Below are 25,511 nucleotides of genomic sequence, written 5' to 3' on the forward strand. Positions count from 1 at the left end.
TCTATCCTTACCAGCAATGCCTAGCTTTTCATACTGTGCTGCTGGCCTAGTTCTTCAAACTGGGCTCATAAATGAATATAGCAACACTATTTGGTGCCTCTATTATGATGGCATACGTCAGTGTCAATTGAGAGCACATGGAATATATCCTTAAGTTTAAGAGTTTCTTAACAATCTGTATTTCATGGACTATGAGGCTGGAGAGGTAGGCAGGATCAGATCATCTAGATCTTCTAGGCGACAATAAAGAACGTTTCCTCTGAACTCCTGGGGAAGCCTTCTCAATACTACATACTAAGAGGAAGGCTTAATAAAAACCTTACCTTAATAAAATCCAGACCATCATAAGCTTTGCTTATCTTAGAGTTACTTACTCTATGTTCATATATATGTGCCTTTATTACACTATATTCCACCTTGTTCCATTAAGAATCTGAGATACCCCAAAAAGTGCACTAAAGAAAGAATAAGAGAAACATGAATTGAAAACAAAAAAACAGAATGATGACTTATAGATTACAAGATCTTATGCTGGTTAAAGTCACGCCTCTAAATATATTAACTCTCTTTAAAACAAAGTGAAGAATGGGGAAACATCTGTTATATGAGTTTCATTAAATGTCAGAAGAAAACAAGTGGGTTCACAGGGAAAGCTAAATTACTGGCTCCTAGTCCTATAACAATTTCTTTCACAGGGATTCACATTAAACCAAGAGACAAAGTGAACAGTGTTCCCCCAAAATATCTATTATATATTTATATCTAATTCAATACAGTTTAATTTTATAGCATTTCTCAATAAAATTCAAAGTCACTATATAGAAGTATAACTCAATAGAAGCAATTCTTCCCAGATCTAAGAATTGTAGTCCAAATAGCAGCTTTCTGATCATTTGTCTTAACCCAAAAGTCTGACCCCAAATATCCTAAGAATAAAATTTACAGCTAATTACATGTTCACCCAAGGCAAAGATTAATAACTCCTCAAGGGGCCAATCCGGTGGCACAGTGGTTGGGTTCGCAGTTCTGCTTCCGTAGCCCGGGGTTCGCCAGTTTTGATCCCGTGTGTGGACATGGCACCACTTGGAAAGCCATGCTGTGGTAGGCATCCCACATATAAAGTAGAGGAAGATGGGCACGGATGTTAGCTCAGGGCCAGTCTTCCTCAGCAAAAAGAGGAGGATTGGCAGCAGATGTGAGCTTGAGGCTAATCTTCCTCAAAAAAATAAATAAATAACCCCTTACATTTGGATACCAAAGTTCTCTTCTGTTATGCAGAAGTTTCCTTTGGAGGAGTGTTCACAAGAAGGGAAAGAATTGTTGATATGACAATATCTGTCTTAAAAAGTTTATTAGATTCTTTCTAGAATTAGATTCTTTATAAATTACCAGAAGCAATTTACCCGTACGGGGCTCCCACGTCTGCTCTTCAAATAAAAGTGAGAGGCTGAAGGAAAGGGTGACCCAGAACTGAAAGAGAAGTGGGAAGTTTGGGGACTATTCCTGACATGACTGAAGAAATAAGGGGGTGGAGGAGGGTACACGGAGAATGGAAAATGAATCCAGTAAACTATACTATTCAAACAAACTTCCAGGTAGATATTTTAATGTTCTTAGGATAAAATATTTGTATTTTGAATAAATGCTTTTTTCTTTTGTATGTTTTCTTTTTTCCTTATAAATTTTCCTTTTAAATGTATGCCATTATACACTGTCTGAAACAAGGCGAGAGGAGATTTTTTTTCCATAACTTGATCCTAATAGGGTACTGAGAAGAATTTGCAGGACACTAGAGATCAGATATTAAGGTGAGTGGCAGTGTGAGTGAAGTGCTCGCAGGATCCTGGAAGCAGAGAGAGAGAGAGAGAGATTAAAACGTAGCAAGTCGATACTCAGCAGCCCCAGGGACCAATTTCTTCCCACTTGTGTTTTCTCTCACCCAGTTTGGAGGGAACAAGTCAGCCCCGAGAGCAGAGGTAGCCTCTACAGGTGAATAGAAATCTCATGGGTGATGTGAGAGTGCATCCTGGCAAAGTGAACCATCTTCAGACCACACGCCAGAGGCTGTTAATACCTGCATTGTTGATAGTGTATAGATTCACCCTCTGTCTTCTGTAAGGAAACACAGATTTCATTGGCACGACCAGCGTATGCTGCCAAGAGAACACCAGGTGTAGAGAAAGAGGCTTTATTCTATCAGGCCCTTCTTAGGGCTTATTTATTGCTGATGTTTCTGTGATATTTCCTTTAAAATGAAACATTAATACAGCAAACTCTCAAATGACAATTAAAATGTAAGTTAAGGGCAAAACTTTTCTCAGAACTGGGTTGTTTGAAACTAAACATTAGTTTTCCCGTTTAAACTCTGATAGATAATGTAGTTAAATGCCTATGTTGGCACATAAACATCTAGGTAATACAAAATGTACCTGTACATATGCAACTATATTCTAACCAACATCCATTCCTGATCAAAGTTCTTAACAAACTGCAGACAGACAGAAACTTCCTTGATCTGTAAAGAATATTTTCAAAAACCTGTATCTAACATCACACTTAATGGTGAAAATGAATGCTTTCCCTCTAAAGTCAGAAACAAAACAAGGATGTCTGCTTTCATCACTTCTATTCAACATTGTAATGGAAGTGTTAGTGCAATCAAGCAAAAAAAAAGAAAGAAACGGCATCTCAATTGAAAGAAAGACTGTCTTTAATTAGAGATGACATGGTCGTCTATGTAGGAAATCCAAAGGAATCAGCAAAAAGGCTACTGGAACTAATAACAGAGTTTTGCGAGATTTCAAGATATATATACAAAAGATATATATATATTTCCAGATCCATATACAAATATGTATTGTATTTCTATAAGCAGATACTAGCAACAATCAGAAATTGACATTTAAAAAAAATGCCGTTTACAATAGCATCAAAAAGTATTAAATAGAGATAAATATGATATAGGATGTGAAAGACTTATACAATGAAAACCACAAAACATAGCAGAAGGAAGTTAAAGATGTAAATAATTGTAAAAATATAACTTGTTCATGGGTTGGAAAACTCAGTATTGCTAAGAAATCAAATCTTCCCAAAATGAGCTATGGATTCAATGTAATCCACATCAAAATCCCGGGAGACTTTTTTGGTAGAAATCGGCAAGCTAATTTTCAAAGTCCTATGGAAATGCAGAAGACTTAGACTAAACAAAAAAAAAAGTTGAATGAATAGCACTATCTGATTTTAAGACACACAAAGTTACGATGATCAAAACAACGTGGCATTGACATTAAGTTAAACAAATAGATCAATGGAACAAAATAGAGTCCAGAAATAGCCCTCTATTCATGGCAAACATTTTCAACAAACATGCCAAAACAATTTATTGGAGAAAGGAGAGTATTTTTAATAAATGGTGCTGGAATAGTTGGATATCTATATAAAAAAATTAACTTCAATATTTCAACACCTCATAAAATACACAAAAATTAAATTGAAATGGGTGATAGGTTATAAAGCCTAAAACTATAAAACATCTGAAAGAAAAAATAGAGGAAAATCCTTGTGACCCTGGCTTGGGCAAAGATTTCTTAAATACAACACCAAAAGCACCATCTATAAAAGAAGAAATTGGTAAACTGAACTCCACCAAAATTAAAAATACCTGCTCCTGGAAAGACACTATTAAGAGAATGAAAAGACAGGGGCCGACCCCGTGGTGGAGTGGTTAGGTTCACGTGATCCACTTCGGCCGCCCAGGGTTTCACCGGTTGGGATCCTAGGCACAGACATGGCACCACTCATCAGGCCATGCTGAGGCAGCGTCCCACATAGTACAACCAGAAGGACCTACAACTAGAATCTGCAACTATGTACTGGGGGGCTTTGGGGAGAAGAAGAGGAAAAAGAAAGGACATTGGCAACAGATGTTAGCTCAGGTGCCAATCTTTAGGGAAAAAAAAAGAGAATGAAAAGACAGTCCACAGACTAGGAGAAAATACTGGCAAAGCATATATCATTTAAAGGAATTGCATCGAGAATATATATATGAAGAACACTCAAAAATCAATAATAAAAAATCAATTAAAAATGGAGAAAATATTTGAACAGAATTGAACAGAACATATATGGATGGCAAATAAATGAAAATATTTTCAACATCACTAGTCAATAGAAAAATACAAATTAAAACCACAATGAGATATTGAAACCACTGTATGCATACCAGAAGGACTAAAATTAACACTGTCCATGCAAATGTTGTTGATGATATAAAGAAATTTGAACTCTCATACACTGCTGGTGCAAATGTAAAACGGTACAAGCACTTTGGAAAGCAGCTGGCAGTTAAGCATGTATCTACCACTTGAGAAAGCTATTTCACCCCTAGCTATTTACCCAGGAGGAAAAAAAGCATACGCCACATTAAGTCTTATACACAAATATTCCTAGCAGGTTTATTTATAATAACACAAAACTGGAAAGAATCCAAATATCCATCAACAGGCGAATGGATAAACAAATCTTGGTATGTCTATATAACAGAATATTACGCAGCAATAAAAAGGAATGATCTACTGATACACGCAACACCATGGATGGACCTCAAAATAATTGTGCTGAGTGAAAGAAGCTAGACCAAAAGAAAGAGTACATATGGTATGATTCCATTTATATAAAGCTGAAGAAAATTGAAACTCATCTATAGTGAGAGAAAGATCAGTGGTTCCCTGGGGAGTGAGGTCAGAGATGGGTAGGCGGGAGAGATTGCAAAGGGGCATGATGATTGGAGATGATGATTATGTTTACTATCTTGATTATGGAGATGGTGTCACAGGTGTATATATATTTGTGTGAAAATTATCAAATTACACACTTTGTATACAATATTGTATGTCAGTTATACCACCCTAAAACTGTTTAAAAAATAAAAAGTATTCTCAGATCAAGCCCAGAGATGGGAAAGTGATATGAAAAGGACAGAAAAGAGGCAGAGTAGAACAGACACTCTTGAACTCTATTAATTGATCAATCCTCCACACCTGCTTTTCTAGGTCATTTTCTACATAGGGCTTGACTCTCCCACTGCAAGTGAGTCACAGTAGGTACTATTTTTTCCAGAGGGTAAAATTACTCCTTCAAACCCTCATAGACTGCTGGTGGGAATGCAAACCGGTGCAGCCACTATGGAAAACAGTATGGAGATTTCTCAAAAAATTAAAAATAGAAATACCATATGACCCAGCCATCCCACTACTGAGTATCTATCCAAAGAACTTGAAATTAGCAGTTCCAAAAGTTGCATGCACCCCTATGTTCATTGCAGCATTATTTACAATAGCCGAGACATGGAAGCAACCTAAGTGCCCAGCAACTGATGATTGGATAAAGAAGATATGGTGTGTGTGTGTGTGTGTGTGTATATATATATATATATATATATATATACACAATGGAATACTACTCAGCCATAAAAAAGGATAAAATCGTCCCATTCACAACAACATGGATGGACCTTGAGGGTATTATGTTAAGTAAAATAAGCCAGATAGAGAAAGACAATCTCTGTATGACTCCACTTATATGTGGATGTTAAACACGTAGACAAAGAGAACAGATTAGTCGTTACTGGGGGAAACGGTGTGTGGGGGGTGGGCACAAAGGGTGAAGTGGTACAACTACAACATGACTGTCTAACAATAATGTACAACTGAAATTTCACAAGGTTTTAAACTATCATAGTCTCAATAAAAAGTTTTTAAAAATGCAAAAAAAACCTACTCCTTCAACACATTTTTTTTATGCTGTCACTGTGTACCTGAGGGGTTTGGTTTCACCAAGACAGAGACATCTGCAAGAAACTCTGGAAAGTAGGACATAAAAGTGAAAGAGTTTTCCTCCTAGAGTGCCCTGTTTGCCAGGATATGGATTCTGCAATATTTTGAAATATAAATGGTGGCCAAACAGGGAAGCAAGCTGAACTCATCAGTGTTTTAGACAAAAATTTCTGCCACACTAGAAAGGATGGAGAGATAGGAGATCAGCTGTGTTCAAAGATCTGCCCCTCTGTTGAGGTAAGTAAACCTTGGAGCCCACCTCCCAGCTGCAGTTGGTCAGAGAGCAGCTGCAGAATGACCCTGCTCTGACTAACCTTAGCCAAGAACATCCTTGGACCAGGAAAGTGTCCTTAGATGCAGCTGTCTTCTTAAAGATGTCCACATAATGTCTCATGGAGAAACTTCCCGTTTCACAGCCAACTTATTATATGTTAGTTTTGTTGATGCCCTTTGGCCAAAGACCACAGGAATACCTATAGACGAATGAGTTGGGTTTGTTACTCATTATAGCAGGGGACAACATACACCAGGAGAGAACCTTGGGATGTCTCAGTAAGACAGTGTTACAAGGAACCTATTATAGGACTGGTGCTTTGGTTGAGTGATCTTGGAGAGAATCTGAGAAGATGATTTGCTCCAAATTGGATGTTGTCAAAGCAAGGACAATTCTATGAGTAGGTATTTCAACAAATCTATCTATAGAGAGGACAGACAAAAAAGGAGAGTAAAGCTGTAATTGGCTTTTTTTTAAAAAGTAGAAGTCATTCATTTTAGCCAAGACAGGAAAATATTTGATATTGTATGGGTGGCACAGTGACTTTGTTTTTTCTGTGCTTAGACAAAATTATGAAGTAGCCTTGTTTTGTCCTGTTTTATCATGGTCTCTTAGTAACCTTGACTGAAGTTGTATTTTGTTGGATGGTTTATGTCCAATAACAGAATAGCACGGTATAGCTGAGAGTGTCAGGTCAGCTTGCAATAACTGAGGTCTGGTTGTGAATGTCAGATCAGTTATGGCCATCTGGGGCTGCTTTTATCCCCTTCAGGCTTGTAAGATTTTTCATTGGCCACGTGGTAGGCACACTTAGGGGAGCAAGAGACAGACTTATTGGTTGATTAATTAATCAAACAATCAATTGATTTGTTAAGATTTCATTATACCTGAGAGAGTTTTAAAGCAAAGAAAAGATATTATTTCAACTAGCACAGAAAAAAAACCCAACAGAAATTAAGGCAGGTCCCGAGGGAAGTGAATAACAAGCATATAAATAGATGTCTCTTGACACTGTTTTCCTGTTAGAAGCAGTAAACAGATCCTCAGGATCAGGAAAAAACAGGGCTTACTCCACGGCAGGCTCTGTTTATAACCCCTCCATCTCTCAGCAAATACAAAGATCCTCATCACAACCATTTGCACCTCTTTTCTTCTCTCTGGTTATCGCCAAGACTATGTCTCTTCTCTAAGAAAATAAAAAAAATAAACTTTTGAGAAGCTTCAGTTTGGAATTCCTTTGCTGATGCAGGTATTAAGATTATATACTGTTTAGAAGAGTAAAGAATCATAATCTGCCAGCTTTTACTCACAGCTCTCTTCGAAGTTGCTATAGCCATACACATACAACTAATATCTCTTAAGCTCTTACTGGTGAGGCAATGGTCGAGGTATTTACAGAAATTTGTCTCATTCAGTAATCTTTATAATAGCCCTTTAAAGAAGGCATAATTATGCCCATTTAATACCTAGGGAAATTGAGAATTAATTTCCTATAACTAGTAAAAGAAGCTTTTGACTCTAAATCCAATGCTTTTCTGGTATACACAGCTGCCTACCACTCATCCCAATCTGGAAAATTATCCTTACTTTTAAGTACTTTCCAGGAACAGATTACCCAATGTGACAGATGTGGCAGCCCCTCGCTGAAACTATACAATGTTTGTAAATCAGGGAACTGGGTTGTCACGAGACGTCTCTGGACTGGCTGTGGACAGAGGGCCAACAAATGGAGGTACCAAACTTCTACTGTACTGAGCTTTGAGGGAAAATTAAAATATCAGGGAATGTCTTCCTCACACTGTGTATGGCACAGCCTTGTTCCCTCAGCCATAGTCTATCTCAGCCTCTCCAGGGTTGATTAATTTAACAGGTAAACCAAAAAAAGTTGATTGTTGTCAATTAACTCGGTCCAAGCAGCCTGGGTACACAAACACAGAAATCGTTATACCAATGTTCACAGCGCCCTCTGCAGCCGATGCAGGGTGAATCCAGCAGCCTTTCTTTTCTTTTCTCTCTCTCTCTTTTTTTTTTTTTTTGACAGCTCCAGCTCAGACTTGTGGAGATAAACTTCATAGTTTCTTCCGTACAGAGGAGCTAAGTAATAAAAGGTGAGTGACAGTACAGTCTGGTTAAATATATTAGATTAAGCATAAAATTGTGGTGGTCATTTCTGTTATCTAGAACACCTTCCTGTTTTCTACAACAGCTTTGTGAAACTTCCAGACAGAATTGCTCTGAGAGTGAATGGTTTTGTTCAGAAATCTATAATGGTAGGTTTTTCCATTTTTAAAGAGTGCTCTGCAGCTACTTGGAAAATGGAGGGTTTAGTTACAAAAGTAGAAGTGAGGAGCTCTGTTAGGATGGTGCTGCAGAAGTCCAAGGAAGAAAGTATGAAAATTTGAACTTGGGAGATGAGAGGGAAGACAAAGGAAAGATATGAGCTGTATTTCAGAAACAGAAGCATCTTGCTAATGAATTGGATGTGAGGCATAAAAGAAAAGAAGACATGTAACATTAAAATAGACTAGACCAGGAAAAGTAAGTTCTTGAACATTAACTAAGTCATTCAAAGCGCAGAAAATATTTTGAGAAAATGAACAAAGTGATTATCACAAAAAATAACCTTTCAGAAATATCCTGCAAAACACTTTAATTAAAAATGCCCCAACCACAATTAGTAACAAATTATTTTGACCTATTGAAAACTCAGCGACTTTTTTCTAAGTTGGTATTACACCTGTAGGCCTATAAAGGACGTTTTTTAACTTCATGGAATTTAAAGTCCAAAAGCGACCTTTACATGTCATAGCAAATTTTCTTTTGAGTCACTCCTTCCATTCACCAGCAGTTAATGTATTCTCATGGCTCCAACATTTGTTAACAGCCCCTTTCAAAGAACAGGGCATTTGGAAAAGTGATGGCTTCAGAAACGACCACATTCTGAATATTTTCATCCTGAATGAGAACAGTGCATGTAAAGTAATGCAAACATATATTAGATATTTAATGTCTGGTTTAAGTTTACCTACAAATGATGACTATATAGTATCTGAAATTTAGTCTCAGTCCTTAGTCACACATCCTTAAAATCAGAGAGGAAAGGGTATTCATAAGTTTATGGTACAAGAACAAGAATCTATACCTTCCACAGCTGAGGCACTAAAAGACCAGAGGTAATATAAGTTAAGACATAAACTATCAGGATCTTGGGAAATTTTCTTGACCACATGAGTCCCCCAGGTCATGAAAATCAGATAAAATCCAGAACTAGATCTATCTCAGAGAGGGAAGCTTTCATACACATTTTATAAGCTCCAAAATATTAATCAGTTTGCTAGTCCCCCATCACAAACTTTCTTCCTCTCCAAAAACAAAACAAAAATATATTGTAATCAACCACCTTTTCCCTGACACCTTCTGCCTTTTATCCATGGATGTCTTACTGTTTTTGAATATTCCAAATAGAATATTTGAATATTCCAAATAGAACATTTGAATATTCCAAATGGAACATTGTCAGACTCCTTGGATAATTATGCCAACTCTCAAAAATAAGATCATTGCTTGATTGATTGATGCTGTATTCCAGATAATGGAAAATACATATTTTTTTGTGTTCCTTATGCATACCTTATTTACAGAGCCCACAATAACCAAGTACAAGATCCGAGTGCAGGATCATTTAACAAAGATTTCTGTCTGTTTTTTTCAACTCAGAAAAACATAAAGCCATTATGCAAATATATAACCGTCCAAAGTCATTCTGCCTTGAGATGCTCCCAAGGAGTTACTGGGAGAGGGAGCAAAACTTTAAAGTTTTCCCTGCTTTTCAACTTTCCAGCTACATCTACCTTAACATAAGATCAATAATATCAGGTTGCAGAGTTTATATAACTGGAAAGGAAACAATGGATTTTGCAGAGTCATATTCCCAACACAGACAATCAAGGACTTGTTTCAACAAGAGCAGATTAATGCTGATCCTATCCCTAGGCTGGATCTGCCATGGATGGCTGGGGAACTGTATTAACAGAAGTGAGCTGCAGCTATTTCCTGCAATTAATTTGAATGTTTTACTCCTCACATTGGTAGATTGCATTACCAAACAGAATCCACAAAGGAGTTAACCACCTCAAAAGAGAAAAGTGATTCTGGTTTTCCCAAGTGTCTCTTCTTCCAGAGCCACACAATCTAAGTCAGCTTTGCCCACAAGTGGCTCTGTTGATGTGCTCTCCTTCTGGTAACTGAAAAAGTGTATTTATTCATTCATTTTATAAATATTTATTAAAATCTATGGAATTACAAAGCATTATGCTAATTCCCAATCACTTCTGGTAAAGTAACTGAGATAAATTGTTTTCAAGTCTATGATGAAGTTCTGTTTGAAACTTCTTGCTCAGGAAGATGCTCCTGAGTGAGCCACTTCAAAGAATTCTCTCTTGGGAGAGTCATATAGGAAAGTAGGAAATACAGTGAAGAAACATCTTGTTTAAATCACAAGGCTGATCATGACTCAAAGCTCATATAACATGCATAATGAACTTCACAGAAGTGGCTGTAAATTACTTCATGCATTAAAATGTTCTCCTAAACTAAATTTGGGGACAGTTTTCTTTTTCATTTCCAGAATACTCTCTCTTGAGAGCAGAGTAGTTCTGATATAACCACCTACTCTGAAAAAAAGTACTGCCAAGGAGAACACTGCCTAGTTTGATATTACCAGAAGGAAAAAAATAAAAAGAGCTGCTGGTAAAACGCAGTCTACATATCATTCCCCAGGCTCTGACAAATAAAGACCTTAACATTAAAAAAGAATGCTGTCAATCAGAGCTCTCATATATCATCAGTGGGAATAAAAAATAGTGCAATAGTCATGGAACACTGTTTAGCTTAATCTACTGAAGTTGAAGATACACACACCCTATGATCCAGCCTACAGATACTCACGCACGTGTGAACCAAGATAAATAAACAATACGTTCATAGTAGCATTACTCCTGATTGCCCCAAACCAGAAATAACCAAGATACTCATCTATAGTAGAATACTTAAAAAAGTACTGGTTTATTCATAGAATGTAATAGCATAGAGTGCAGTAAAAATGGACAAGCTACAGATCCATGCAACAACATGAATTTCACAAACTTACTATTGAACAAAAGAAGCCATCCAAAAGTACTACATATAACATGATTTCATTTATATAAAGCACAAAAACAAAACTAAATACTTTTTTTAGGAATGCATACTTTGTTATTAAAATAAAGAAAATAAGAGTTGATTACCACAAGAAAAGGAGAATGTTAAAACTGGAGGGTCAGAGAGAGGTAGAGGATAGTGATTGGGATGGAGCATGAGGGAAAGTTCTAGGATGCAAGTGATATTGTATTTCTTGACTTCAGTGGGAGTTACAGTGGAGTTTTATTTATAATGATTTCATAAGCTGTATGTTCTATATTAAGCATTTTTCCATACATTTCTCAACAAAGGAATGTCTCTGCCTATCCACTGATATTCACTAACTTCTAGTGTTTTTACAGTCCAACAACTAACCCAGGACAGCATTGTAGGATCAGACAAAAATAGTAACTATTGATATATAAGTGTTTATTGCATTCCCCAGGTTGGCTTCAATACATATCAGGGTTCCCATCTGTCTTCACATAGTCGTTCAATAATTTGATGGTGTTTTTACAGCTCATAGATCCATGAAAATCTCCAACACCCCCAATAACTCCAACGCCATCACTGGCTTCATCCTCCTGGGCTTCCCTTGCCCCAGGGAGGGGCAGATCCTCCTCTTTGTGCTCTTCTCTATTGTCTACCTCCTGACCCTCATGGGCAATGGTTCCATCATCTGTGCTGTGCGCTGGGATCAGAGACTCCACACCCCCATGTACATCCTGCTCGCCAACTTCTCCTTCCTGGAGATCTGCTACGTCACCTCCACTGTCCCCAACATGTTGGCCAACTTCCTCTCTGACACCAAGGTGATCTCCTTCTCGGGGTGCTTTCTCCAGTTCTACTTTTTCTTCTCCTTGGGTTCTACAGAATGCTTTTTCTTGGCTATTATGGCATTTGATCGATACCTTGCCATCTGCTGGCCTCTCCATTACCCCATTCTTATGACTAGATGTCTCTGCACCAATCTCGTGGTCAGCTGCTGGATACTTGGTTTTCTCTGGTTTCTGATTCCTATCATTGTTATTTCCCAAATATCTTTCTGTGGATCCAGGATCATTGACCACTTCCTGTGTGATCCAGGTCCTCTGTTGGCCCTCACCTGTACCAGAGCCGCTGCAATAGAGTTAACTAGCTCCATCTTAAGTTCTCTGCTCTTATTTGTTCCCTTTCTCTTCATCATGGTGTCCTATGCTCTGGTCCTGACAGCTGTGTTGAGGGTCCCTTCAGCAGCTGGGAGAAGAAAGGCTTTCTCCACCTGTGGGTCTCATCTGGCTGTGGTTTCTCTTTTTTATGGCTCAGTGATGGTCATGTATGTGAGCCCGACATCTGAGCATGAAGCTGGAATGCAGAAGATAGTGACTCTGTTTTATTCTGTAGTTACTCCACTCCTTAACCCTGTGATATACAGTCTGAGGAACAAAGATATGAAACATTCTATGAAGAAATTATTGAGAACATAAAAGTAAGAGTCTTGGTTTAAAAGATTTTAGGGGGCAGAATCTGTTTTTAATTTCATGGCTAAAAAGGAAACTGACATCATTTAGAAAATTGTTCATATTTTTTTGAACTTTACACACCATAGTGATTTTTTTTATCTCATAGAACTTATAGGGTTATACAGGATCTCAAAAAGATGCATCTCCCTAATTTTACAAATCATAGAGCTATAGATTGAAAAACTGAGTTGAGTTTGTTCGTGAAATATAATTAAAAACAAATCTCCTGCCAACTCAGAAAATCTCTCTATTTGTAGTTGCCCTTACAAATTACACGAAGTTATAACCGTAGGGAAAAACTTAAAGTTTTCTTTTACTCTTCAACAGCAACAAATTGTCTTTGCTCTTCTAGTTGAGCTTTGTCCTCCAAAACATCTGTCATGGTAGCATCAATTATAGACAAAAAGATTAATATATTTGAGAGGGATATGTATATAAATATCTTCAGATCAATAAGAAAAATAGCATTAGCAAACATATGAAAAAAGTAAATAGGAAAGGCTTTTAAATATCTGAAAAGACATTCTATTTTATTCAGAATTAGATAAATACAAAGAAAAATGTATTAAATGTACTTATTTTGCCCCTAAATTGACAAAGATCAAAAATGATGTTGGGGAAAAAAGCGATCGCATCCTTTGCTAGTAGAGCATAAATTGGTACTATATCTATGGAGGACAGTTTGCCAAAAACTATCAAAATTTAAAGGGCATTCACTTTGACTCAGCAATTCCACTCCTAGATATTTATCTGACTACTATACTTACACACAAAAAAATGGCATATGTACAAGAATACAACTACTGTTCCTACTAGTAAAACATCGGAATAACTTAAATTACCATTCATTAAGGACTGATTAGATAAATTATTGTACATCCATAGAATAGATATAGTATATATCTGTTAAAAATGAAGATCTGTACCTGTCTATGGATCTAAAACTATCCTCGAAATATATCATTAAATGAAAGGCAAGATGAAAGAGATCTGTATCTTGGGCTATCTTTAATGTGAAAAAAGATCATATAGATATGCATATATTTATGTTCATTATTACATTCTATGCTTCTTGAAGGAGAAAGAAGAAACTAGTAACAGTTATTGCTTTTGAAAAGGAGAATTGGGTGTCTGGGGACAGGGAGAGGAGACATTTTCACTCTATATGCCTTTGTATTTTTAAAATTTTGTGCTATATGTATGTATTGCATTGAAACAACATTTAATGCTAACATTAATAAATAAATTTTAATAACTATTTCACTATGAAGTTAGAACCAGAGAAACATTTCTTCATAATTCTTTGATTCTTTTGGAAACTAGGAAGAGGACTGATTGTTGATGGAAAATGAAAAAGAAGAATTCTGACAACCTCTTGACGTCATCTCACTAAAATTATTTGTATCTGTTAGAACAAAATAAGAAGTGTCTTCCTCTTCTGAGGAACTAAGAGAATAAATATACCGTGAAAAATTGAAAGTATTTTTTATATAATTGTTAATTGCTGTATCATCTTCCTCCATGGTCACTTAATTATTAAAACAATTAAACACATTCAATATGCTAGGCACTGATCTAGAAGGTAAACCATATACAGAAGTGAATAAGACACATTTCCCTCTTGTGGGGCTCATAAACAAGTGTTAAATGGAGCAAGGTGTGTTATAACCAAGGGAATTGCAAGTTTCTATGGGAGCAAGTGAAAGAACAGCAAAGATAAAAGCCAGGAGTATTAAGGGATGAGAAAGCATGGTAAGTTCTGAACAGTGCATGTAACCATTTACAGATCACCGTCTATTTACAAGTATACCACAACACACAGAAAAGAAGCGTTTCTAGAACAGGTGTCCATGGGGCATTTATTACCCATCATAATTTATAATTGGCCACACGTTGATATATTAATGAGCTTCCTTGATCAAAATAAATATGGCTCCAAGAGGTAATATAATTCACAATTCAACAAACAATAATAGATATAGCTAGAGAGCTGTAAAAAGAAATGGAAAGCAGTAAAGAAATATATCATTTGGGAAAACAAAATTTCAACAAGATACATATATGAACTCCCATGTTTATCACAGCATTATTTACAATAGCCAAGATGTGGAAACAACCAAAATGGCCATCAACAAATGAATGGAGAAAAAAGATGTGTACATATACACAATGGAATATTATTCAGCCATGAGAAAGGAAGATACCCTCCCATTTGTGACAACATGGATGGACCTTGGGCATATTATTCTAAGTGAGATAAGTTAGACAGAAAAAGACAAGTATGGTATGACATCACTTATGTGTGGAATCCAAAAAAGTTAAACCTGTAAAAAACAGAGAGTAAAATGGTGGTTACCAAGGGACAGGGGGCAAGGGATAAGATTAATGATATTTAAGCATACAAGCTTGTAATGAGTAGTAAATAAGCTATACAGATCTAAAACACAGTATAATGAATATAGACAATAATATTGTACTACAATTATGTTACGTGATAAATATCACTACAATATCAATTATATTACAATATATAAATGTATCAAAGTAACGCTTTGTACAACTCAAACTTACACAATGCTACATGTCAGATTCATTCAATTTAAAAAATAAATATGTCATTTGGGTTTTAAAATATAAAAATAAATCTTCAATAAACAAAAACGTAGATAAAGGGAACAAATTAGTGGTTACCAGAGGGGAAGGAGGTGGAGGGAGGGTGAAAGGGGTAAAGGGACATATATGTATGGTGATGAATAAAAACTAGACTATTGGTGGTAAATATGATGCTCTCTATATATAAACTGATATATAATAATGTATACCTGAAATTTACACAGTCATAAGCCAATATGACCTCAATAAAATAATTTTTTGAAAAATCAATCTTTAAAGGATATCAAAGTACAAATATCATACTGATTTTAAAATACTACCCTCAGAACTTATGTTTTGAGCCAGAAACACATTAGCTGGAATATACTTTGTATTTGACCTGCTTTTATGAAATCAGATTTAGCTTTCTTTTTAACTCCAAGGAATACACCGACATTTATTTCTATTCAAGAAAGATTTATTTAATGCAATTGTTTTCTTCCACAATAAAAAAAAACCTTGATCTTTTCTCAATATAAAAATAATAAATTCTCACTGTAATAATTCTCAAACAATATAGAAAAATATAAAACTATTTAAAAAGTTATCTAAAATCCCACCACTCTGAGGTAACCAGCATTAATATTTTAGTGAACAATCTTTCATGTATTCTTTTATACACATACACACACACTCACATATGTCAATTTTATATGAATGGGATAATGTACATGCTGGTTTGACAGTAGACTCCTTTATCTTTTCCTCACTACTCGGCACCACCACCACTTCACCCTCAATCTACTCTTCACTCCATCACACCCCATCCCTACTAGATAAACAATATTAACAACGTAGTACATATGTTCATACTATTCTCCATACTCCTAACTATATAAAAGTATTTATAACCATATATCAGGGTTTTTTCATTCTTTATTTTACAAAAATCAAATCATATAACATAGACTTCTCTATATAGTGCTATTTCATTTCGCCTTATAACATGCAACTCTACCCAAAGTAAGATTAGATATATCAAATATTTTCATTTTTCATAGTAGGGCAGAGATGTATAATTAATAAAACCAGGGTTCTTCAATAGGGTCCTTCAATAGGAAGAACTATTCATGAACTGTGGCTAACATTCATTCCATAAAAGACATGACTGAGAACAGGTTTCATGTCCTTATTGAGCAGGCTGTCACTGAGGAAGTTTAAGACCAGAGTCTTCAAAGAAGATATCATTATAACGATGTGATTCATTGCCTTCATTTCTACTAAATGGCCAGATGTGGGATTCATATACATTACCATTGGGGTTTCACAGAACAAAGACACTACCACAAAGTGAGACCCACATTTAGAGATGGCATTTTGATGACCAGCTGCTGAAAGCCTGAAGCATAGCTCTTAGCACCAAGGTATACGGTCCAAGGACATGGAAAATAGTGAGAATGATGATGAATACGAAGTACATGATCTATGATGTGGCAAAGGTATAGAACACATAGTACACATAGTACATGTTCTGTGATGTGGCGTAGCTATAGGACAGGCCAATCAGTGGGCCCATGTGTAGTAGATGCTGTAATGTGCTGTCTGGATCTTGCCTTCAAGACTGATACATTCATTCCCTCAGCTGCCAGAGGTCTGGCATACTGGTGACTGACTCACAACCAAATCCCTAGCCAGAAATTACCTTAAGCCAAAGACACCAGCCTTTTCCTTGATCACCTCCCCTACCCAGGGTCAGCCCACTTTCAGAGATTGGTCAATGCTGGTGTACAAAATCCTGACACTCTTGCCTCAATCAGTCACAACTCTGAACAGTCATCCTAGCTCCACAGTTCCACATGGCATCAGCTGAGACTTTTGTTTCAACTTTATCACAGTTCAACTTCTCCTTCTGCTGCAGCCTACTTTCCTCACTCTTGTACAGCTATTGTTCCCAAAAGAACTCTACAACAAAACTTCTGCATGAAATCTTGGCATCTGTTTCCAGGGAACACAACCTACAACACTATATACTTATAAAGAAAATAGGGATTGAGTGTTTGAGGAAATCAGTGAGCCAAGAGAGACCCGTCAGCCTACCACAGATCTTGTCATGAGGATGGGGTAGTACAGTGGGTGGCAGATGGCCAGGTGTTGACCATTTCCTATGACAGAGTAGAATAACCATGTGGTTGTGCTAAGAGACAAGTAGAGCAGAGTGAAGCGACCAGAATATGAAAAGATCATGGTTTTAGAAAGAAAATTGTCCAGCATGTTGAAGACTGTACAAGAACATAAAAACTCATGATACCTACACCAGCTAGCTCACAATGTATGTAAGTTTAACTTCCACTTTAGCCATTCAAGAATTGTGCAACCTCAGGCACACTGTTGGTAACTTCATTTTATAGATGAGGTAACTAAAGCCTAGACTGATTAAACAAGTTGCCTAAGGTTAAACAGTTAGTGTTGGAAGCAGGATGAACTAAATAATTGTAACTCCAGAAACCATGCTATTAACTGTTATGTTATGCTGTCTCCTAACGTTAGGTTATCATATGTGAGCTTCTGAGCTAAGCGTTTTGTATGCACTATCTCTTTCAGTCCTCATTACAACGTTATATGAGCTGTTACTGTTTTACTTGTTTTACAGAATAGAAAGCTAAGAGAGAACACCTGGAGAGAACAGGTGAAAACTTGCCTGTAGTACAGTCTAACACTAACTAGGAAAGCAGGGACTCAACCTGGCCTCTCTGAGTCCAAGGCTCATCTTCTTCATCATTATTAACTTGCCATAGCAGAGTTATAAAAATTACTGAAAAATAGGGAAAATTTTCTATGCACCACTAAAGCTGAAATAATATTCAGCTTTAGGAAGTGTTTTTGGGAAATAGCTGATAGAAATTAGTGAATAAGCACAGTACAATATTGTAAATACGATACCATACCTCTGTGCAGAAACACTAAAATCTAGTCTTTAGAAAAATTACAAAAGGGAAGCATACCAAAATATTTTGAATGGCAATGTTTGGGTAGTAATATGGAGGGGTTTTTTCTGTTTTTTCTTTTGTTCCCAATTTTATGCTTTATTTTCAAACGTTTCTATATCAAATAATAGTATGTTAATAATTTTGAGGGGCTGGCCCCATGACCAAGTGGTCAAGTTCGTGCACTCCGCTTCAGCAGCCCAGGGTTTCAATGGTTCAGATCCTGGACGTGGACATGGCACTGCTCGTCAGGCCATGCTGAGGTGGCGTCCCACATGCCACAACTAGAAGGACCCCCAACTAAAATATACAACTACACACTGCGGAGATTTGGGGAGAAAAAGCAGAAAAAAAAAGAAGATTGGCAAGAGTTGTTATCTCAGGTGCCAATCTGAAAACAAAATAATTTTGATTCTATAACAAATTATCTTTTTTAAATAATACTAATGATCGATCTCACTCAGAGTTTCTCAGTTTAAAAGAACTGGAATACCTTAAGGATATTCACCAACCATATAACACCTCACCAACCATGCTGTCCCTTACCTTTTCTAACAAAGCTTATACTTGTAACTTCAAGAAAGTATTATCTTAAATTTCTCAGAATTAAATTAGGAAAGAGCCACTGTCCCTTGAGTGAATGGGGACAGGAGCAGGAAGGTTGAAAGGTGTGCACTTGGTAGTGGACAGAAGAAGAGACCAGGCCTATTGGCCCATCTGGTTTTATTTCAGCCAGTTTCATTGGTGCTGTACAGAACAGGGGAAGTTTCTTGACTCTAACACCAGCTGATAAGATACAAATGTGACGAAGTCATGCTAGCAATACTTCAAACTGAAGACTGTTATCAATCACGTTGTACAGTTTCTTTTGTCTCATATTTCTGAGTTAACATGCCTCCAAAAAGTTGGCAGAACATTTATATTGCATTACCAATTAAATTATCTTACAAGTGTGAATGAACTCCTAGAATGAAGTAAGTGGGTCTGAAAAATGTAATACAAATCACAATACAGAACCCAGTCTATTTATTTAAATACAGACATATACATACATATAAAAATGTATATGTATACATGTGCATACACATATTTGAGAAAATACAAAAAATAATTCTAAAGAAATGTCACAAAGTGGAACTATATTACTGAAGAAGTTTTCACATTTCACTTCAGTGATAAATCCACGTGAAATATGCTTTGGGTCAAGAATGGATATTTATATTTAGACTATAACTCTTTTCCTATCCCAAAGAAAATATGCTTTAGAGCTCAAAAATTCTTACTCACTAAATAATTTTATAAAGTATCTTATCCATGTCATTGGTTTCATATTCATTCTTCTAGAAAATTCCTGCTAATTTTCCCATGATAAATGATGACAACTGTGAGGACAATCTTTTCAGTTCTTTGCATTTCTCTACTTTTCTAATTCTCATAGTCATTCACAACCCAGAAGAGTGGTAGATACATAGTGAATGTTGATTAACCAGCTATTGATGGATTTCTGGAAGTTGTATGCTCTGTCAGCCATAAACCACAAAAGATCTGAAGCAGAGAGCAGAATTTCCTCTACCTACTTACATGTTGCTAGAGCCGAAATAATTCCCTAAAGCTTTTTCTCCTTCCTTTTATCTTATTTAGGACCCAGTTAAACTATGAGGAGAGTTGAATTTTATGTGCAAATGTTTGAAAAGACTATGTGCTTCCAAATATGAACTTGAGAAACTCCCCAAAAACCAGACACATACCTGATAGCTACAAGTGATCTGATGATTTATTGTATTTTTTATTTTAAAATAATTTCAGTTTTACAGAAAAGTTGTAAGAGAAGTAAAATATAGAAATTTATATGCCCTTTATCCAGATTCCAAATTGTTAAAATTTTACCACAATTGCTTTATTATTCTTTCTCTTTTTATCTCTCTCTCTCTCTCCTTCCGTCAGTCTGTCTTTCTCTACATATAACCTTTTGAGAGTAAGTTGCAGACATCTTGCCCTTTTACATCTCAATGTTTCACTGTATATTTTCTAGAAATAAGGAATGGTTTCTCACAGAACCACAGTATAATTTACATTGCTATACTATGATTATCTAATTTACAGACCTTATTTTGGAATGTCCCCAATTATCCTACTTATACTTTTTATAGTGGGAGTGAGGAAAAGAGTTTCTTTTCCCAGCCCAGGATCCAATCAAGCTTACAAATTGACCATTTTTAAAATAAAGTGAGCCTTCATGTGTTAGTAAATTGGTGAAAAGTTCAAGGTCCTAAAGGAGATTTCTAAAAGCAAAATCATTCTTTCAATAGAATTCTATGGAAGGAATTTTTTCTTCAGAGTTGAACTGTCATGTCTTAAAATTACATTAACTACTTTGTAGAACAAATAAATTAAGAAGCATTGAATGTTAAATTATACATGCTTATCAGATTCTACACAAGATTTTTAAAAAATTTTTTCTACAGGAAAAAACTTAAAAATGATTTCCAGTATTCATCTGAGCTCAGTATAAGCACTAAATTGAGCTGCTGGGCTTGTATAAACTCATAATTCACAAAAAGAGAAACAGAGAATTTAGTTACAGCCTGATCTTTGCCTGCTATTACTAACAGTATATTATGATGGACAAATATCTTGAATTTCATCCTTAAAAGTAGTTGACTGGAAATGTGAAGGAAAAGGAAGAATATAGAATACCATGTAAATAAAAAATAATCAACTCTTCTGAGATTGATGTTTTTGTTTTGTAGCCTTTTTTGTGGAAAGTTTCCCATATGAAGTATGTACTTTTTAAGTAATCACTGCTGGAAATGTAAATTCAAACCAAGACTGATTAAATAGGCAATAGCTTTTTTTTTCATCTAAACATTATAAACGGTGATAAGGTGCTTTAGTCAGCACGTGATATCCTATTCAACACATAATACATCTGTTCATAATATCAATGCATTCTGAGATCTAATCACAGGTACCAGGAGGGGTAGGAAAGGCAAATAAAAAGGAAGAAAAATAATCATAGCAACACATGGATAATCTTGCATGCAATTAACTTCTAAACCCCCTACACCTGAATGTGTGAATTGAGCTCTTTGGTGTATCACTCCACAGAGGTGGGGTGTCCTACTTTCAGAGTCAAAGCATTCTTTCATGACTTTCAGAGGGCAAAATGACTCACTGAAAACTACATGGCTAGAGTTTTGTGTGTGCATAGGTAACTACAGTTGGATCATAGGGAGAAAAGCACAGGAAACTCAGAGAGGCAAGAGTTGACAGATAGGGCAGGGCTGTGTTGCAGGGACCTTTCTGACCAGGATACGAACTTTGAGTTTTATGCTGTGGGTAAGAGAAACATCAAAGTGCTTAAACAAGATGTGAGATGATTAAGATGAGAACTCCTTCAAAAAGCGTGAGAGGACAAGTGAGGAGTTGTGCTAGAAGTCCTGCTCTTTTGTTGGGGATGAAGAAAACTTGAAGTGCAATCCCCAGTTGAAGCTGCACGGTGCCACTGCAGAATGACCCTGCTCTGTGGCCCCTTGGCCAAGAGTATCATCGGGCCCAGTAAGTGCCCCTCCCATGAGGGGCAGGGTTCTTCAGGGGAACTGTTGTGACACAGAAGCTCTAACTGAAAAGAGACGGAAAGATCACTGAGGAGGCCAGGGCGGGTTGTGGGAAGAGAGCAGCTCCACAGCCCCCTTGGCTGTCCATTACTTCCCCCAAGGGTCTCCTCTTTCTGGTAGAGAGAGAGGTATCTGTGCCTAGAACCCACAATTGACAGCAACTTATCAGAAGACCAAAACATAAACTCCTGCAATACAGATGCCTTATCTTGTGCCTTGTTTGACAGAACTTTCCTTGAGCGGATGATAGATTTTCAGAACAGATTTGGTGAGTGATGGATGAGTCTACTGATTGCATCTCTGGCCACCTCTAAGAGATTTAGATCCAGTGGAAGATATTACTTCCTTCACCACTGGGGAAAATTGTGGCAGAAATGAAGGCACAAGGGACTCCAGAGAAGACAGGGAGTGAGCAAGGGAATAACTGGCACAGCCTTGTCTCCTGGTACTTTTCTCCTTCCAGAGACAGTAAATGAATCCCCCAAAGAGCAAAAGACACGCTCTGCTTATAATCCCTGGATCCTACAGCACATACATTCACTGATCTTCATCCCAATCTATTTTTACACCTTCTCTCCCAGCTAGTTACTACAAAGACAACTACTTCCACTCTCAGAAAATCTTACGAGAAGCTGACTGAGAAGCTTCAGTTGGGATTTCCTTTCCTGCTTCAAGAAAGAAGGTAATGTAGTCCTTAGAGGAGAAAAACTATTCAAATATAGCTGGAGAATCTACATCTCTGAAAACAAAATTTCCTGCTAACTCCGCTACAGTTTTAAGCAAAATGTCTAAAATTTATTATATGTCAGATATTGACACAGGGCTTTCTTGTCAATTCATTATCTCATTCATCAGTCTTTATAACAATGATTCACAGAAGGCATTGTCATCTCCATATGAAATTTGAGGAAACTAAGAGACAAGAAATAAATGCCTTGCAGAATTTCCCACAACAATGCAATGTAAATTCTGGAATTCAAATGCTGGGATCCCATATGCAAATCCAGTACTACCCTAGTATAGCACCATTGCCTGCCACTTACCAGCAATTGATAAGTCTACTTACGTTCAAGGGCTTTCAATAAAGTTTATACAAGGAGATAGAGGGCTCTATAGCACTAATTGGTTGCCAGGAATTTTACAAATATTCTTTATTTAATCCTCAAAACAACCTCTGTGGTCAGTACTCTTTGTCTCTCCACCTCACAGAAAGAAAACGAAAGCATACAGAGGTTAATAACCTGTCCAGCATCCACAGCTAGAAAGTGGGGGAGGCATGATTCAAACCCGGATGGTCAAGCTCTGGAAGCTGTCCTCCTCCACGGAACAGCTTGTCCAGGCCAGGGAGGTGGAGCACTTTGTTCACAGGGGAATTGTCTGGACTGCTGCTGAGAGAGTTAACTAGTGAGCACACCAAGACTTCCACTCCACTGGGGTTTCTGTTGAAGGATCAGCTTTAGGGAAAAAGAAAGCATCAGTTAAAAATATCCAGATTATTAAATTAGCATCCAAAAGTTGGAAGTTCGGATATGTGTGTAGCTTCCAGACTTCTGGAGACTAATTTCACAAGTTTGAGAGTAAAGCTTGTTTGCTTTGTTTGGTCAATCCTCTGTCCAAGCAGCCTGAGTGCAGAGACACAGCCTTGAGGCCCCGTGCTCATATTCTCATCACTTTGGCCACAGCACTCACTGCAGCCAATGCTGGGGGACCAAGCCAACTTAGACTAACAGGTTAACACAGCAGCTGCTTTCTACGCTTAGGAGCTAACTGACAAACGATGAGAAACAACAGAGCTTAGTGGAAATATCTCTACCTTTATCCACACTTAATTTTATTAAGTTTAGCATAAAATATTTTTACACATTTCCTATTTTCCAGGACAGTTTTGTCAGACTTGTACTTGGCAAACTATCCTGAAAGGGGACTGTCCTGAATTCTGTACCTTCACATCTAATTAACACAATATCCAGCATAGGTTTTCTTTCCCAGATGATATATCACTTCTAGATTTGCAAGTCTAGCTGACCCGTGTAGTCTGGGCATTCCTCGAATAGCAATAAACATCTCAGAAATGAATGGGATTAAGAATTATGTAGTACAACTCCCATCTAAGAAACTAAAATTTAAAGGTGTTTAAAAAAAAATGTTCGATCCATAAAGCAAGTTAATTTAAAAAGAAATTAATAGAATTTAGGCCCTTGTCTGTCCACTCTGCTGCCCATCTGTTGGCAGTTGAAGGGATAATCATTTCGAATCAAATAGCATCTGTTACCAAGAACATTCGATCTCTCAAAACCACCTTTCAAATGAATTCCCTGAATCTATATCTGTACTCTAGTAACTTCAAAAAATAGAGAGAAGCTCTTAAATTACACATTCCTGCAAATCTTACTCACATCATTTTTTAGGTTCACATGGTATAAAAATAATTTTCATTAAATAATGTTGTTTTAAAGCTTGGAACACATTTCTCTCAAAATGTCTTCTATTTATAGACATTTTTAAAAGGACCTTTAATTATGTTCATTACAATTCATCCATTTTCCAAAGTTTCTATGATAAACATATTTTAAAATTAGAAAAATATATTTAGGGAAAAAGAGAGCAGTTACACAAAAATTTATTAAATGCCTACTATGTGCCACAACTATAATAAAGCCCTGAATTCAGCAGACAGGCTCCCTGCGCTCATTCAACTGGCAAAGGCAACAAATAAGTAAAGAAATAAAACAATTTTAGATTTTGATAAGTACTAGGGAGAAAACAAATAAAATTTTATGAACAAAAGAATAGCAGGGGAATTTACCGGGGATATTCAGAAGAAAAGAATAACTAGTCTGGACACTGAAGAATGGGCTCTAGATGAGATTTCCAAGCAAAGAGAACACCTAGAGCAAAGAACCTGGTTAGAGAAGGACTTGCTTATTCTAGGATAGAAAGAAGGCCTGTAAGAGAAGAAGGAGAAAGAAGGAAAGGTAGACCAGGAAGGGGGAAGGAGAAGGGAAGAAATTCATGAAGTAGGTGGAGGCCAGATACTTCAGAAGCCCACGCGCCAAAATGGAGCTTGGATTTTATTCTAGAGAGGGAAGTTACTGAAGGGTTTTACACACACAAAAAAAACTGATCTTATTTACATTCTGAAAATGTCAGTACGGCTGCTGTGTAGAGAAGCAAAGGCAGGAAGCAGAGAGGTCGTTCAGGAGGCCTTTGTAGTCATCCAGAGAAATAATACTGATAGCTGGAACAAGGGGAGTGCAGGGGAAAGAGAGAGAAGCAGATGAATCAAGTTCTCTTTCAGAAATACAGCAAATAGGAATTGCAGCTGTATTGTGTATGAAAGCTAAGAGAAAGGGAGATGTAACATAAAAACATAAGGGAAAAAAGAAAGTCCTCAAATATTTACTCAACTATCCACATAGCCAGGAACAAGATGGTCAAATAGATGACTGCACATAAATTGAGATTTGAGGAAAACTAGCAAAATAATCCAAATCAAAAATACACAACTACTCTTTGCAACAACATAG

At 36.7% G+C, this 25,511-nt stretch overlaps 1 protein-coding gene across 1 annotated transcript; it reads left to right on the forward strand.

Annotated features, from left to right (window-relative positions):
* The first annotated feature begins 8,138 nt into the window (after positions 1-8,138).
* LOC139077350 (olfactory receptor 11G2-like) lies at positions 8,139-14,751 on the forward strand. The gene has a single exon (XM_070584763.1). The coding sequence runs from the start codon at positions 11,820-11,822 to the stop codon at positions 12,753-12,755; it is 936 nt and encodes a 311-aa protein (XP_070440864.1). The 5' UTR covers positions 8,139-11,819; the 3' UTR covers positions 12,756-14,751.
* Positions 14,752-25,511: the final 10,760 nt, after the last annotated feature.

The sequence above is a fragment of the Equus przewalskii genome, chromosome 1 (genome assembly GCF_037783145.1).
Source record: "Equus przewalskii isolate Varuska chromosome 1, EquPr2, whole genome shotgun sequence".
NCBI classification, from domain to species: domain Eukaryota; kingdom Metazoa; phylum Chordata; class Mammalia; order Perissodactyla; family Equidae; genus Equus; species Equus przewalskii.